Source organism: Thermobia domestica, chromosome 10 (assembly GCF_964235325.1).
Source record: "Thermobia domestica chromosome 10, izTheDome1.hap1.1, whole genome shotgun sequence".
NCBI lineage: Eukaryota > Metazoa > Arthropoda > Insecta > Zygentoma > Lepismatidae > Thermobia > Thermobia domestica.
In genome coordinates, this window is record NC_137463.1 from 46,065,992 (window position 1) to 46,084,142 (window position 18,151).

Consider the following 18,151-nt stretch of genomic DNA (forward strand, 5'->3'; position numbering starts at 1 on the left):
TTTTCTTTTTAAAGAAACGGCTCAGGGAAATTTGTTAACACATTATAAGACTCACTTCTCTTTCAAAATATCAACAAAAGTAATTTTAGTTAACTAGTCGTTTGGTTCTGATGATTCTTAAATAACGAATTCTTCTGTTATTTTTTTTTAAAAAAGCATTTTGTGAATGGATATTTCGTTATTAACCGTAGAAAGCATAATAATATCGAATGTATAAAAATTTCGTTATTATATTTGCATAATAATATAGAGTATTTGCTAGAATAATATAGAATTCCCATAATATCTTTGTTTCTGACCAGTGCAGAAAGGCGAACTATTGTTTGTGCGTTCTTGTTTCGTACGAATATTTCTGAGCATGCAGTTCATAATTTCATTTTACTTCATTCAATAAATATTTATATTTGTATGAAAATAGCAGCATAACATGATTTATGAAAAAACGGAAACGATAAAGTTTACTGCGTTGATCAGTATATTTTATTTCTCATATTATGTATAATTAATAATACATATTAATAATAATAATACACATTGCCTGCTCACACACTCGGCCTACACCTTTCTAATGAGAGCTTTCGTATTGCTACAGCTCTTCGCTTAGGTGCTAATATTTATGAGCCTCACTACTGTCCTGATTGCAACGCATATGTTGATAATAAAAGATTACATGGTCTTTCACGTAAAAAAGTGCAGGAAGACAATCTCGACATTATAATGTGAACATCATTTGTAGAGCCCTCGTATCAGCAGAAGTTCCTTCAATAAAAGAACCAAATGGTTGTTGCCACTCTGATGGTAAAGGGCCCGACGGCATGACCTTGGTACGTGGAAAAATGGAAAAGCGCTAGTCCTTAACCACCGAGGTACAAAATATATGGCATACTCCCCGAAGTCCGCTGTGTTTGTATTTCCACCATTTTGTTACTAAAATTCCTATGTGAACCCTTTTACGTTTACTTCATAAATACTGCCTTGTCGAAGTCCTGTAGGAGCTACATTAGCAGAAATTTATAACTTAATGCCTCTAAATAGTATTTAAGTTTAAGGCGGTAAAAGAGTAACATTTTACATGTACTTATCTAATCATTACAATAATAGAGAAGATCAAACGTTTTCTTCTCTATTTGACTTTTATTTAAGAGTAAGACTGTAACATGGTATATTATTATTATTATTTTACAAAAGATGTTTCGAAAATACAGGATCCAGGAGCTCATGGAAGTACCATATTTTTTCCATGTCTTCGTTTGATAGGAAGTATACATATAAAGAAAGAAATTTGGTTCCACGAATAACGAAAATAATAATAGGAGACAGTTGTAACATAGGCCTATATAAAACACCATTTATTATCACTACTATGCCGTAGGGGCAGTTTTTTTACTGTAGGCGTACACGACTCAGTCATTTCTTTCCTGCAAGCATTTGTTGCAATTTTATTCGTGCATTCGAGACACGCTGGCTTCTTGCACTCAACACAGACATAGAATGTCTTACCTTTCTTTTTGGGATCACACAAATGGCAGGTCTTCTTCTTCTCAAGTCTTTCTCCTAGATCTGTTACGGAAGCAACAGGAGCTCTCACCTGAAGGACTCTTCTTATGCAAGCTCGTAGTTCAGTTGTTGAGTGGAAGTTTTCAATTCGTCTTTCAATATGAGGCTTAACGAGAGATCTTGCCATTTCTTCATGAAAGCAGATCTTGTTAATGCTTCATTGTCGCGATAGCTGTAGTAGAGAACATAAGAGTTGAGAGTACTGATGTCCAAGATCCGGAAGAAAATTTCCATCGGCCAACGTCTGGTTCTTCTGCTGCAAGGAAATTGGCACATTTTTCATCTAGACTATTAACAGCATCTTTCTTTTCGTTGTAAAATATGTTTATTTCAGGTTTTCCTGTCACAGCACAGGTCTCGGGATTATTATGCATTGTCGACACTAGGATAACACTCTTTCTTTCTTAGGCACATGTGATATAAGAGTCTTATCGTGGGTGAACCCATAGATTGAGTTTCCTACTGGACGTCGCCTATCAGGTTTTAAACTGTGAAGGAATTTCACGCTTCGATTGACGCATTGTACCAACAAACGTAAGTTCTCGGTTAAGTAAGACATCAGCAACTTCAATTGAAGTATACCAATTATCAGTCGTAATATTCCTGTTTGTGTTCACTATTTCCCTTGTGAGACGGATGACAGGCTGGGTCGACAGAGAGTATTGTTTATCAACTGGCGAAAGTGTGGCTCCATCACAGTTTTTACCGACACAAATATATCCATCGTAGAAGTAATGAGTTTTCGAGTCGACAAGAATCTGAAGTTTCAGACCGTATTTGCAGGGCTTCTTCGGCATATAAACCTTAAATCTACATCTGCCTCTGAACCCCACCAGCATCTCATCCACTGTAGCTAGCTCACCAGATGTGTACACTTTCTGACAGTTTTTTTTTTTTTTTTTTTTTTTTTTACAATTTTTTCGAAAATTTCAGATATAGCTGCTGCTGGATTTTCGTGAATACGCTGAGGTCGGTCTGATCGATCATCAAAGCGTAGGTTGGAAAGTAAATTTTCAAAACGATTTCTACTCATGACACAACGAAAAATGTCGCGACCTGTTCTATCTGTTGGCCATATTGTTCTTGTATCCATGGTTGGACTTGACGGCTGAGTAAATAAGTAAACCAATGAAAGCCTTCATTTCTATCAAATCAACATCGCGAATGTCGGTTGAGTCTGGGTTTTTGTATCTTCCCCTTTCCCTTCATAGCTTAAGGTTAGTAAATTGAATAATTTGTTTCAGCATGTCATCATCACATAGTAGTCCCCAGAATTCTATCGGTTCTACTTTTGTTAAATCTACAAGTGGACGAACACGCTTTGTTAAATCTGGCAATTGAACTATAATGTTGTGTCGTTCGGTTCGAGTGTTTCTACTGTGAAATGGCTCGGCTGACTACCTAAATCCATTTTTTCCGAAGTAAAATTCTCCACTACTGTTTCTTTCATTATCTGATACTTCCTCTTCTGAAGTCTCTTCACTCTGATCTGATGCTGTGTCGTGTTCACTTTCAATAGCAAAACAATCGTCTATTTCTGGGTCTTCAATGTTACTGAGATCTTCATCTAGCCACTCACTAACAACAGACTCATACTGCTGGTCCGTAGTACTCACACTGGCAACCGAAGTCATAAAAACAATATAAATAGCAATCAGAAGTTATGAAAAAAAGTGCCACGTGCACCACGAGGTCGGATATCTGATACAGCTTATTCAAACAATGCTCTCCTCACGGCAGCTAACTAAGAACTAAGCGCGGTTGTGAGCATTGTTGGTGGTGAATGAAAGGTACCTAGGCGGACGAAACCCACAAACAATTAGTTACTGAAAGGCGTCACTTCAAAATGTAGCAGTTGTATCACATACCGTACCTCGGTAGTTACGGGATAGTCTGGGATTTCACATGTTCCGATACGTTTGCTCCTTCCAACTTAACCCATTCTTCAATTTAGGCAGGTCTCGTTCCCCTCACAGAGAATCAGACAAAAGATTAAAATACTCAAACCTATTGAACAAATATTGGTTTGTAACAGTAGCAATAGAAACCAGTGGGTCTTCGGGTCACGAAGAATCTAATTTCATTAATGAAGTTGGTCATCAAATAGCAATCAAAACTGGCGATCCCCGGGCTACTGCATTCCTTTTCCAAGGTATCAACATTGCCATCCAGCGCGGGAATGTGTAATCGATCTTAGGCAAATTACCTCCAGTTCTTCAAGACCTGGACGAGAGTTTTCATCTATAACCCACAATAAGACGGAAGTGGAGACATCCTAGGAGGCTGACAACCACTTTGACGATGTTCCTGAAGAACGTTTTGAATCCAGTTTGGATAAATATAAATTCTTGGAAGTCGTGGCTAATACCGGTAACTTTGGGAGTGGTAACTTCGGGAGCTTTACTTTGTTGCTGAAAATCGTTAAAGACCCGAAAGATATTGTTGTGAAGCTGTCCGATGCTTATTTTGGAACAAATATGGTGGTTACAGATGAAAAAACATAATTTGATATATATACTTATATGTGAAATTCTTAACTTGTGGATTTGCTTTGAAACGTTGTACAGAATAATGCTTTGAAAAATAAAATCATTAATAATAACTAATACGCTAATTTTTGTGTGTTGTCCTATCTGTAAAAGAAACTTATTGAAAATATTTATAAAAATTGTCGACTTACGATGTCATAAACTTCATTAACAACGAGTCAATTCGATCTATCTCGAAATTATTGAGTAAAACTAAGAATTAGCGTAGTGTTTTTTAAACTTAATTAACAGAAAATAGTTATATTCTTTTCCTTGAATAGGATTAATAAAGATGATCAATTCCTTTTTAAATTATTAAACAGGAGATTTTAAATTATAGGTTGTGTGACAAATAGGAAATTAATGAAATGAGCAGCTTATAAAATTGATTTTTTTTTTGTAATTCTAAAATGGTACCAAATAATTTGTAGATTGAAAACATTAAACAAATATACATGTCCAACAATAGATGTATTGCTATAAATCATATTAAATAAGATGTTATTTAAGTAAGGTAGGCTACTACTTAAATATGTGGAAGTTACTGATCGTTATACTTTAATTTAGGTTTGAACTGTTAAGGATCTTTACTACAGCGAAATTTAACTACCGCTAATTTTAGAGGTTTTCTGTAATATCTTCTAAACAAATAAAAATATTCGAAAAGCAGAAACGTAGTAAACTAGACAATACGATTTTGCATGTGATATAGTTATCACAACTCATCTATCTGCTTTCGATTTGGAACTGAAGATAGATTTAGCATTTTTTTGCGGGTTCTGTAAATAGCGGCACACCAAGAGAGATAGGTGAATTGTGGTAAAGGTATCACATGCAAAATAGTATTGTCTAGTTCACTACGCTTCTGCTTTTCGAATATTTTTATTTGTTTTGAAGATATTACAGAAAAACTCTAAAATTAGCGGTAGTTTAATTTCGCTGTAGTGAAGACCCTTAAGTCTATAGTGTATCATTTCTTATGGCTGCCATTCATAGCTAAGTGTCTGTAAAAATTAGGACAAAACCATAAAACTCGAAACTTTTGTGAAAGGGTATAGCTCCCTGTTGCTGCAAGCACGTTAATTGATTTGGACTGCCAATATTTAAAATGCAGCATCGTGGTTGTACATAATAAAGTCATACTTCGTAGGACAATTATGTACAATTTTATTAATTTGCTAATATTTAATTTTGTTAGACAAAGAGTGTCTATATTGGAAAAACGGAGCCAATTTTATTGAAACGTAGAATAGAAAGTGCGAAATTTTGTATCGTCAATATAAGAGCATTGGTTTCTTTTTTCGTAAAACGTAAACTAAAAATTACTATGCTTTCATATTTAAAATATAACAGTGAATAGCGTGGACATAATGATGATTATAGAAAACTTAAATGATAACAATTATGGCAAACAGAAATGCATCAACCAATTTTTACATTTTCAGAATTAACATAGAACTGATACAAAGGATACAAATTGTGTACAAGAGTAGGAATAGCGAGGGAAAATCATTTTTAGAGGAGAAATTCTTTGTTTTCAGCGAAATTAAACAAATGCATGTGAAGAATTCGTGAAATATTACATGTAGTTCTATATTGTATTGTATATAGCAAAAGCATAAACACCAGGAGAAAAGTTAAAGTTATAAAATTTCCGAATATATATATATATATATATATATATATATATATATATATATATATATATATATATATATTTAGATACCCAAAACCTAAGTACTTGCTACAATATATTAAGCATACTTCAAAATCCACTTCACTACTTCAATAGTAAATAGGGCTGCTATCTTATTTTATATTATTCAACTGGTCAAATGTTATGAATAGGGACAATGCTCACCCCTGCTCGACGTAACCCCACAGCTCTTCTGTAACCCATATAAAGTCATCGCTTTCAGTTTATAACGCTAAGTGGTGAGACAAGACTTGATATATAGTATTACGGTGTGAGACGCTTTAATGCTGGATCGTTAAACTCAATTAATGTTTGTTGTTATTGAGGTAAAGCACGAAGAGACCAAAAACAAGAACAAAATAAACACATACATTGTACTGAAGAGACATTTTCCTCTTTCAGGAAAGGAAGAAAACACACTCTATAGACTAGAGTAAAGTTAGCGTGATAAAGGTAATTCTAAAGCCGTAATAATAAAGCCCAGATGCACAGATGGGACTGGGTTTCTCCATCGTATACAATGACAATAAACCAAACTGAAACATGTTTTGTAGCAGATGCTCCTTCTGTCGTATTAAAGTCTCGTCCACTCTATTACATACGCATTTATATTCATATCTAAACACGAATATACATATACGCAGTATGCATGTTCAAGTAAAGATAATATGTTGATTTCAAACAGGGTAATGAGTTTGCTATGACTTAAATGAAATAGCAAACTTAATTAGAATAAATGATTAATAGTGTATATTAACCCAAAAATAGAATATACAACTTTTTAAAAATATATGTAAAAGTTAGCATAGTAATAAAACACCTAAAAATATCTCATAAATTTAGTTTTTTTCGGCAAATAACAACTTTTGGGTTATGCAGCACATTTATTCCACTTCAGTTACTTATAATAGTGTTTCACGTAAACATTTCCTGAATTTATGCGGCTATCTCTTCTCGCTTATATGGATATCTAAAACATGTATACTTAGGTTGGAAAACTTTGGTGGGAATACTTGTTTTGGATAGAAACCCGAGTAGAGGTTTTTAATTGTATGTTAAGGAATATATTTTTTCCTCTCATGTACTTAGGATTAGGATTACGAATTAGATTTCTGGGCTATCGGTATCTAAGGCCATTTAGCCCGTCACGTATATGAAGGACGACGACCCTCGACGAGCATACTATCCGATGAAAGGAAATGAAGAAAGTGGCTTGGGAATATTATGTTAGGTGCCACCCCGGCATTTGCCTGGTGTGAATTAGGGAAATCCAGGAAAAACCTTATTCAAAATGGCTGTCCTAAAAAAGCTGTTAAACATTTTCGACCGAGTGTCTCCACCGGGAATCGAACTCGGGAGAGCTCGCACCAAAGGCGAGAGCGTTAGCGACTACGCCACGCGAAGCCACCTCAGTCATGTAGTGTCGATGCTAAAATGGTACATTACACTCCGGCAAACATGCAGAAAATCCTGAAAAATACACACGCATATGACTTATTGGTTACACAAAATGCTGAAAAGGATAACCATCACAATTGTAATCTTCTGTAGAGCGTTCTAATTACGAAGTTTCCTATACTGAAATTCGGATATTTTCACTCACTGAATGAACTACTATTGTTACCTTTGGCTATATATGTTAGTTTAAATCTTTCCATTAAAGTCATTAGGTAAAATCGTACACATATATACAGTAGAGATAAATATTTGCTTACAAAAGAATACATCTATCAATTCTGTCATCGTACAAATCTTCATTACGGATACATTATATACTCAAACCAAAATACTTTTTTTCTTCTTACCTCTTTCCTTCTTCTTTAGGACAAATATCAAAATAGGATGAAACACACATTTAATTATTTTAAATGAAGAGGTCAAATACTAAATTTCTTCTTTAACTTTAAGAGACTTGGAGACATGGATACCTTATTGTAATCATTCTATCCCCCGCCTGACTTTCTTTCCACATCTTTCCTTTCCTCCTATTACAAACATTTAAAAAAATAAACCTTTTTACGTTATTTACAATAAATTGTTCAAATTCCGAATGTCATGTCTTTAATATTAAATGGATCCAAGATACAGTCATCTTATTATAATAATTCCAATTCAATCCTTTTCCCCTTCTTATTCATTTACTTTCCTTCTAAGTATCATTATCTTAAATGAGAAGTACAAATACCAAATTTTATACCTCTGATCAAAAGAGTTGCCCAATTATGGACTCTTATATTAATAATTGTAAAATTCACTCCTTTTTTCTACGCGTTTTGCTTTTTTCTTTGCTAGATTGAATATGAAACACGCTGAAACACATACCGAATTATTTTAAATGGGAAGTCCAAATACCAAAATTTTATTTCTCTAAACTTAAGAGATTCCGAGATATGGGTATCCTATTATAATAATGGATCGTTGAGTTCGAAACTCGGTCATCTCCATCGATGCTAATTTGATAGGAGAGATAAACAAAACTGCATTAATCAATATACACTTGATACCGGTATACAGAATTGTTTTCATTTTCAGACCGTAGGAAAATGGCAGTTCTTCGGTCCTGAAATGAAAACAGTCCCATATGTCAGATGTATATTGACTAATTTAGTTCTGTTTGTCTCTCCTTTTAAATTAGCTTCGATGGGGATGACCGGTTTTCGAACTCAACGATTCAATTGTAACCTCCATCATTTCTTTTCTTTCCACCATATTTTCTCCCTTATAGATCTATAGATCAAGTATAAAACAAAACACTCCATCTGTCTAATTATTACAAGTGAGAAGTCCATATAGAAGAAGAGAGGATATTTCAAGAACCTCATCCTCAGAGATTCTGTCATATGAACATTTTAATATAATAATTTCCACCCCTGGTCGAATTTCGAAACAAATTCTTCATTAGTGGTACTTAGGTCGCAAATTGAATGCACTGTACGAATTTGAAGTTTCTAGCCCGAGCGGTTTGGACTGGGCGTTAATTCAGTCAGTTAGTTATTCAGGACTTATGCTTATACATGCTGCATATATCCCTGTATCCAAACAATCAACATATACTTGTACTTATAAACCATGTGCGTCCTACTAAGAACTACTACAGTAGCAGACTACAGGAACACCCGTGACACCATTAGACACCACCCGTTACAACCAGTATCACTACCACGCAAAAACAGTTATAAAACCATGAGGACTTCTACACCTGGCATCAGTCTCTGGGTAGTCAAATCCTCTCTCTTAGCTTGCCTGGGGCTCTGAGAGGAACCTACATCAAAACCCTTAGCTTGTTCGGAGCTCTAGGTCTTCTACATTCGCCACTTTGTTTCCTCGGAAATGTGTGGGATCCTTAACTTCGGCCACCCAGTTTGAGTGGACCATTGTAGTTTTCTAACTCCTCTCTAATTGTGGAATATTGAGGTTCCTAAATCCAAACTCTGTGGAGATCCTTCTCTGTGCTGCTATTGTCCTGGAATACCTCTCTTTAACCAGTTATTAGAGGATTTTTACATTATAGTGACTTCGTATCATACTGTTTATAAAAGGAATATTTTGTAATAAAACTTGCTAGTAGGGGAAAACGATCCCCGAATATAATTTGCTCTATCTTTGCTCTACCTAACCAAAACTGTTCAATATTAATGTATAATAAAGAGAAGTCTAAATAATATGTGCAATCAACTCTTCCCAATAGTACTAATGAAGTTGGATTTTTTTTAAGAAAATGTAATATTTCATTTTATAAAATGCATTATATTTCCTGATATCTATGTAAATTATCTGATTATACAAATATTACTTTCAGCACTTTCTGTTACGTTATAATACCTTAATTAATGTTTCTGTTCTTGGTGTGGGGGGGACGAGTATTCAGTTCTCGATTGAAGTGTTTTGATTTTAGTTTCAAAGCTTACACCGAAAAATATATGCACGTCCATTTTGATACCATGCTGAAAACAGACGTTAAACTTCACTCATTAAAAAAAAAATCCTTAGACGAGATAAATACTAACTCACTAGTATTTCGTTTATCCTCTCAAACAGTATCATCGTGTACATACATTGAAGTGTGTTGCTAGGCTTTTGGGAACTAAAAGTTTCGAATTTTCAATTGAATGTTGAAAGTTTTACACTGATGCTTTATATTCAAGGAGAGGTTGAATTATTCATCCACTGCCGTTTTTCTATTCCTCTTTGTATATAATACGAGGGTTCTAGGAATGTTATGGAATTGTTCTTCCCTAACTTCAGAAACGACATAACAGTAACAAAGTACGAAAAAGCTACGTAACAAATAGCGGGCTAGAAAAGTGAGAGAGTTCCTTCTTCCCTTACATCAAAATGTAAATCCACGCACAGGAATTTCACGTGTTTCTACATTCATGCTTTAGATTTTCGCGACTACCTAAAATTCTTCCTTTTACGAGAAACAGAGGAAAAACATGGTTTTCTAAGGAAAAAGGAAAAAAAGAGTGTGAGTAACACTTCCGGATATAAGTCGGGCGGGCGCTCCTCTGTGAGTACAACCCTTTTTGTTAAGGCCGTACAGCCCTCAGAGAGAGAACGAGTGTGTGTTGGCAAAACGCCTGCATGCATTCGTACCAGAGGATCACAGGAGAGAAACAAAAGAAAATCTGTTTAGAAGGAGTCACGCACACACACACACACACACACACACACACACACACACATATATATATATATATATATATATATATATATATATATATATATATATATATATATATATATATATACATTTCCAAAGAGAGAAACGTATATAGGAAAGTGGAGAAAAGGGATAAGGGAAAATACGAAAGGGATTCTTTTCTTCGGGTAAAAGCTTATGATACGACCTTACCGACAGCTGCTTTTAGTTCTCGAGGTCTATATTGAAATTTCTGACTGGAAATATATTACGCAGATTTTGTAGAATCCCCAAGGAGAAAATTAACTGACGTGAGCCATATTGCTTTGCTCAGATAGGCCTCCTCTACCAACAATACGTATTACCACTATTACTGTTGCTATATTGACTTTGTAATCTCACTCCGTTTAAAGAGAATATATGAAAAATAACAACAAACAAATTTTAATAGCCTATAACCATTAGATAAGAAATTTTAAGCAAATTTGAAAAGTATATATCTTTTCCTTGTAAAGACAAGTATTGAAGACTTACAATAAAGAATTTGCCATATGATTTTGAGTCTTTAATTTAACTATGATCCGACCGTATTCTCGAGTTATGACAAGTGTTAAGCTGTTAATAGCTAAGAAATGAAGAATTTGTGCCTTTATGTTGGTTTATAATTTATATGACATCTTCGTGCGAGGAGAATTTCCTAAATTTTTCGATGTTTTACATTAACTCGGGTCGATAATATACAGTCGATGTGCTATGCATATTGTAATCTATCTTAGTTTGTTGCAGCATCTTGTGGTATTTTCACATGAAATCTTCTTCATATCACCCTGTAGAAATATTTTCATCTTACACAACAATGTAATTAAGTTTTTATCCTGTGTAGAGAATTAAAGGCATGTGTATTTGTTTCTGAACTTAAGTGCTCACAGTGAAGGCTGACTTGTTTCTGAACTTAAGTGCTCACAGTGAAGGCTGACTTGTTTGTGAACTTAAGTGCTCACAGTGAAGGCTGACTTGTTTCTGAGCTTAAGTGCTCACAGTGAAGGCTGACTTGTTTGTGAACTTAAGTGCTCACAGTGAAGGCTGACTTGTTTCTGAACTTAAGTGCTCACAGTGAAGGCTGACTTGTTTCTGAACTTAAGTGCTCACAGTGAAGGCTGACTTGTTTCTGAACTTAAGTGCTCACAGTGAAGGCTGACTTGTTTCTGAACTTAAGTGCTCACAGTGAAGGCTGATTTGTTTCTGAACTTAAGTGCTCACAGTGAAGGCTGACTTTGTTCACGAGCCTTTAGAACAGAAGTACTATTTTTTTTAATCAAAATTGAAACCAAGAAATGGCTCCATGTAGCGTAGTTGCTAATGCTCTCGTATTTCGTTCGAGCGGTCCCGGGTTTGATTTCCAGTGGAGGTATTCGGTCGGGAAAGTGTAAAAGCTTTGTCAGTCCAGTCATCCTGAGTGAAGTTTTTCTGGGTTTTCCTCAGTCAAACGAGTAAAATATCGGGATTCTATCTAACATATAGGTTCTGGGACGCTTTCTTCCTTCCCTTTTCTCGGAGAATGTGATCGCCGAGGAATGTCGTCCCTCATACTTGACGGGCTAACGACGACATACATGCCGAAAGCCCGGGAATCTAATTTCTAAACTAAGAAGTGCTTACTGTAGGTTCTACTTCAAAGAATCCTTGCTGGCACAGTGGGCATCTCGCATGTCTTTGGTGCGAAAAGATTATATTTTAAAATATAAGTATATGGCCTAGGTGCAAACATAGGACGTAAGTATAAAACAATGAAATTTGAAGTATTTGATTTTGAAATTGAAGTGTTTGCTTTTCAAATATTCTATGTGCGTTTATTTAAGATGAAAATAATTTTTTTTATTAAGATGTATTGTTTGTGATACTTGCAATAATATGTTAGTGTTTTTGTCTTATACCAATATACCACGGCCACTACTCATTAAAAATATGAAGGGAAAGGGGGAAAACAGCATAATCCGCAAGGAATAATAAAAAAGAATATGTAATTTGCCTTGCCTCAACATTTGTTAATCTTCCCATCATCCTTGAAGCTATCTACAGCAAACTGCTTCTTTTCGGAGAAACAAACCCTGAAGGCCACATCGGAACGCTACCCGAATAGACAGCTAATTTTGGCAAAGGGGTTGTTTTGATGGATGAATCGAACCACGCAAGTTAATGAGATAACTTGTGAAAATAACATAGGTTACTGTTCTTCTACATCATCCTTCATTACTTTTGCTTCCTCCTAGTTCTTTCTCCTCTGATCTTCTTCTTCTTCTTCTTCTCTTTTTTCAGCCCTCTTCTTCATATTTCATTTTTGTTGTTGCTGCTGTTTGAAGGAACAGCGTTTTGAGGATTCTGGAATCCTTTAAAATAAAGGAATGAAGGATGATTTTTCTTCATCTTTCTCTCTCTCCTTCCACACACACACACACCCACACACACCCACACACTTATATATATATATATATATATATATATATATATATATATATATATATATATATATATAGGGAGAGAGAGAGAGAACAAAAACGCGATGAAGAAACTGGAAGTAAAATAGCTGAGGAATTTGCAGTGTCTCGCAGAAAACAAGAAACGCTACTTGCTAATTTACGAAGCTCAAAATTCATAGCAAGGGAACATTAAAAGCTTCACGTCCACCCAGAAATGAATATAACTCGCATCTATCTCGGTTTTGCTTCTATTGTTATGAAGAATTTCAACAGTTCCTTCCGAGGTAAAAAAACAAACAAACCCAGGAAAGTAATTAGATTAATTACTTGCTTTAAAAAACATTCTGGGTAATTGTCTCTAAAGAATGGAAGATGATGATTTACGGCGTCATGGAAGGAAGCTTTTTTTTTTAATTTTCCCTTCAAGTATCTTCAACTGTTGCTTTAGTTAAGCTTTGCTTCTTGTTGAATGAATATTTCTAGCTATATGAGAAGCTTATCATATTTGTTTTTATAATAAAGCGAGTTAGAATTAACAAGGACACTACGGAAATTTTCTTCTTTCGTATGATCAAAACAGAATCAATGGGAAAACATTGAAGGAACTAAATATTTATCTCAATAATAACGAGAGGATCATTGACGTTGAAACAAGTTTTACATACATTACTTAAGAAGTGTATCCAGAATTATCGTTACCCTTTTCGTAAGATTCTGCTTTATGTTATTATAGCTATCCTCGTTTAGGTATACCTAAATGTCTCACCTTTAGAAGCGTTTCAATGAGAACTCTATGTGCTTAACACTGCCAACAACGTATTTCTTCGATTTAACAGACTGAGTGGTGTTTGACGAAATAGTTTGTTGTGAATTTCGGATTACATATGTAATTTTTACTTCATATCTCTCATATTTGTGATTGTTATTGAATCAAAGATGCAGGATGGAAAGAAACTGCTGTTGTAACCTCATGTTGATTCGTGTTAGATGAAGATAGGATGTTAAGCAGTTATATATTCTTAATTTAATGCTGGTATGGGGTAGTTTTCTCTTTGGCTTCTGGAGATGATAGGTGAATTTCAGTAAGAGGTTCTGCGACAAGTAATGATGTTACAATGCTTAAGATTGGTCGAGTACCATTTCTAAAGTGTAAGGAAAATCCAATGTTACGTACATTTGCGATACCCCGGTGTCCTTTAATGGTTTTATGTTTATCCGTGCGATACAATTATATACCTCCGGGATGCGCTTTTTAGTTAGATGCTCCATTATTCCAAACAGGAGTGCGTAAGTCTAGGATCCCTGACAAACATGAATCAAAAGGAAGCAATGTTCGTTTAACTTAATTTTGAAGAAATATGTAACACAGTAGATTAGCTGGAGATTTGAAGTATCTTGAAAGTGCTGGTTGAATTTATGTTTGAGGACTAAGAAAATATTTCACAACAGGTTGTAATACTAGACAAAGATGATGAAACTTGATGTTGGTGTAAGAATGATGTCATCGTTTGCAGGAATAAATGAATTTTGACTTTCAGCGTTGACCTTGATTTACCACCTAGTAACCCAATCATCAGAAATAGCGAGATGCTGTTGAAACAAAAGACGCCGAAATCTGATGTTTCGAACTGCTGTGCAGATCACTGTGTCATCGGCAAATGTCTCCAACATGGAGTGGAATATGCTTGTGAGGTGCAGCATATAGATGTAGTAGAGTGAAACATTAATATCTTGAAGTTATCATCAGTTTAATATTCGCTGAGTTGTGGCCGTTGACCTTATGTGACTTTGATCACTCATTTGTCTGCTCGAAAAGAAAGTCTTGCATAAAATGTCTTGGTTTTCAAAATAGCTACTAAAATATTAATTTTACATTGTGAATCTTTGAAACTGCCTATCAACTATCATCATAATCTGATACTAATTGTTCACAATTTTTGCATAATTCAGTACGTTGATATACAAAACACGTGCTTTGCTTGGGTTTGAGACCTGTCTAAGGTTCGCATCCTATAAATGAGCATTCAATAACAAGGAATGATCTTTCAAATTGATTAAAATAACACATACAGGGTGAACAGTAAGTCCCGTTACTCCATCTATATGTTTAAATTGTGGATGTTCATGAATCTTAAGTGAATACAGTATAACAACAAAATATACATGTACCATGAGGAGTCTTTAGATAACACTTTATTTCCGTGTTTGTTAATGCACACAATTTTCGTAGCACAGAAGTATTCGTCTCAAAAATTATTCGTAGCGTTGGTAAATTGTTTGTAGTAAACGCATATCGATATTTTCTTCGAGAATATCTGTTGTGTGGTAACGAGTGATGCAGTATGTGAGTGATGCATGACGAGCTAGGACTTTCAAATGGTGCTGGTAACTGGAAGAACTACGCCTAATCTGTCGGGAAATAATTTTATTGGGATAGTCTCACATGGCAAACAAATAATGTGCTCGTGGAACATACTACAGGCGTACTCAATTATTAAGTGCTCGTTCTTGTGGCGTGATAAAGTATATGATAATCAACAGAACCGTCGAATAAATATGGACCAAAAAGATGTGTTGCAGACATTACAGCCCAAACCATTACATGAGAGAATTTATAGTTCCAAATCTTGAATCAAATGCATAGTTCCTTTCCCTACAGAGAAATGCTTGTAACTCTTGTATTGCGATAAATTACGCTCTCACCCGAATATTTTTTACGCGACGGGATTGAATGAAAACGATTGCACAATTGCTTGCATGTGGTATATCTTTCCATTCTGTCGTACTGAATACAACAGTGAGTAGAGGTACCTGCACCTGAATATGGAAGGTAGAAATTCAGGAAATGAAACTTGAACATTGTTTAAGAACAAGATGTACTATGGAATAAAAGTGTATAGTTAAAAGTGATCAGTTTTCTAAGAAACTTTTAAACACATTACTCTAATTTTAAGATTTGTGTCTTCTTTAAGAGAACTCAATAACATCCTACACTTTTCCAGTTTTACTGCCTTTAACAGAGAAATATAATACCTGTTTGTGACCGAGTCGGTGAGTTGTAGTTTACCGACTTGAAACGTTCTGCTGACAATTATGAGAACAAACATATGTACTTCTGTCTCTTTCGAGTCTACAGTAGGATGTTCATACTGTCTGAAAGATCTAAACAAGATGTTGAAATAACTTCTACAGTTCGGTTTATAAAAATAAGAGTGACTGGCGCAAGCAAATCTCTCTAATGTCCCATGTTCGGTTTTCTGGAGATGTACACTCATGTCCAAAATTATTGTCGCATGTCTATAAATACGTTTTTGTAGGAATATAATTTTATAACGAATTCGCTCAGTATTTCTTATAACGTTAGTATGTGTATAATCGACAAAGACATGTATGTGGCAAATTTCATGTCGAAAGAGCGGTAAATAAGAACAATAAAACGAAAATAAAACTTTCTTGTCCATTTAGCAACATTTTATTTTACTCATTCTAATTTTCGTATTTATAATTCTTTTCCAATGAAATTTACCACAAATATACATTTCCCGATTATACACATAGTATCAGTATTAGAAGTACCCTGCAAAATTATTATTAAATTATATTCTTACAAGAAGACAGTTATAGATATGCGACAATCATTTTGGACATGAGTGTACATACTTGTTTTGGATGTCATGTCTTATACAGGCCCTTAGCTGAAAATGAATGTTAAACCAAATAATTTCTACAATGTATCAATATATAGAATAAACAATATACTTTATGATGATGATGATGATTATATTATTATTATTATTATTATTATTATTATTATTATTATTATTATTATTATTATTATTATTATTATTATTATTATTATTATTATTATTATTATTACATATTGTAGAAAACTGATTGCATATTATTTCAGTTGACTTGAACTTGTTCTGATAACACTTACATATTAGAATCATGTTGCTACTATAAGCAGATGCACAACAGGACAACTTTATGGTTTCTATGTAGATAAGATTTGAAAACGAATATTTTTGTTTGTACTATAATAAATCGAAAGGGTAATACTACCAACTACACTGTTGTCTCTATATAAGCTTTCCATGTCTCGGAATGTTATATGCATATATAAGTTCACATTCTATCGACATTGTGTTACTATAACTGTTGTAGGTTCCGACTAAACTCAGCATTTTTTTCCAATACAGAAGTATCAATAAATTATTACTTTTTAGAATGACTAAAATATATTATAAGTTAGGTTCTATAGAGAACAAGACATTTGTATATTTAGAGATACCAGTAGAGACCTTCCACGGTGGAATAAAATATGAAGTTTTTCGATTATAGATATGAGGTGAAATATTGATGGTAAGAAACTCACATACACAAACACACAAAGGACACTAACCACGAAAGAGAGAGTGACGGTGTCATTTGCTGTGAAAGATGGTTTTAAGTGAAGCGGGGTCTCCCATTTCTTTCTTCGTCTTCTTCCTCTTATATATTTTTTTTTCGGTCCAATGCAAGTCCGGAGATGATGTAGAGCCTTATAAGACAAGAGGAACCACTTTGTTGAATGCGTAGAGCGATGCTATCAAATCCATTAGGAATTCTACAACTCCCCTTCCCTTCACAGCCAGCTTCCAAACTCCATTTGTTTTTTCTTCTCTCTTTTTCTTTCTTTTTTTTATTCCCATGAGAATTATATGGTGGTAGTAAATTTAGGACGCAGAAGACTTGGCAGTGAAACTATCTAATGCTGTGATCACTTGCCAGAAGAATGGATTGCGATGATGCTATGTCTGAGGAGGAGATTGTCCGAGAGTAGCGCGCGAGTACAGACAAAATATGAGGAAAATGTGATGACTGTAGCTCAGTGGTAGTACTTCTCTTCTCTCCCAAAGTTTCTATGGTTCGACATAAGTCAAAGTAAATTTTTGGTGAGTATTTGGTGGACTAGAGGGGTTTCTCGAATTTAAGCATTTTGTTTCTTCTTTATATTATATCAACTGCTCTATTATTACTTACTTGAATTTATGGCAAGAACTTAATTTAACAATCGTTTTACAAGCCAAATTGTTTAATATTCTATAAAATGATTTAGATCGGGAGAGGTCTTCGAACATTGGAATTAACAAGCAGGTCTGACAGAGTGTGCAACTATTCTGACAAGCTAGTCTGAAAATTCAATGGTCTGAACGAGTCTACATTGAAGAGGGAATAATTATGTGTGATGTCACTGGTTATCAGAAGT

At 34.6% G+C, this 18,151-nt stretch overlaps 1 protein-coding gene across 1 annotated transcript; it reads right to left on the reverse strand.

The window, feature by feature from the left end:
* Nucleotides 1-2,033: 2,033 nt before the first annotated feature.
* Nucleotides 2,034-2,354, reverse strand: LOC145661451 (uncharacterized). The gene has a single exon (XM_081726761.1). The coding sequence runs from the start codon at nt 2,352-2,354 to the stop codon at nt 2,034-2,036; it is 321 nt and encodes a 106-aa protein (XP_081582887.1).
* Nucleotides 2,355-18,151: the final 15,797 nt, after the last annotated feature.

Bases quoted from the DNA above. Each gene is read 5' to 3' on its own strand.
- LOC145661451 (XM_081726761.1), bottom strand. From the start codon at position 2,354: ATGCCGAAGAAGCCCTGCAAATACGGTCTGAAACTTCAGATTCTTGTC.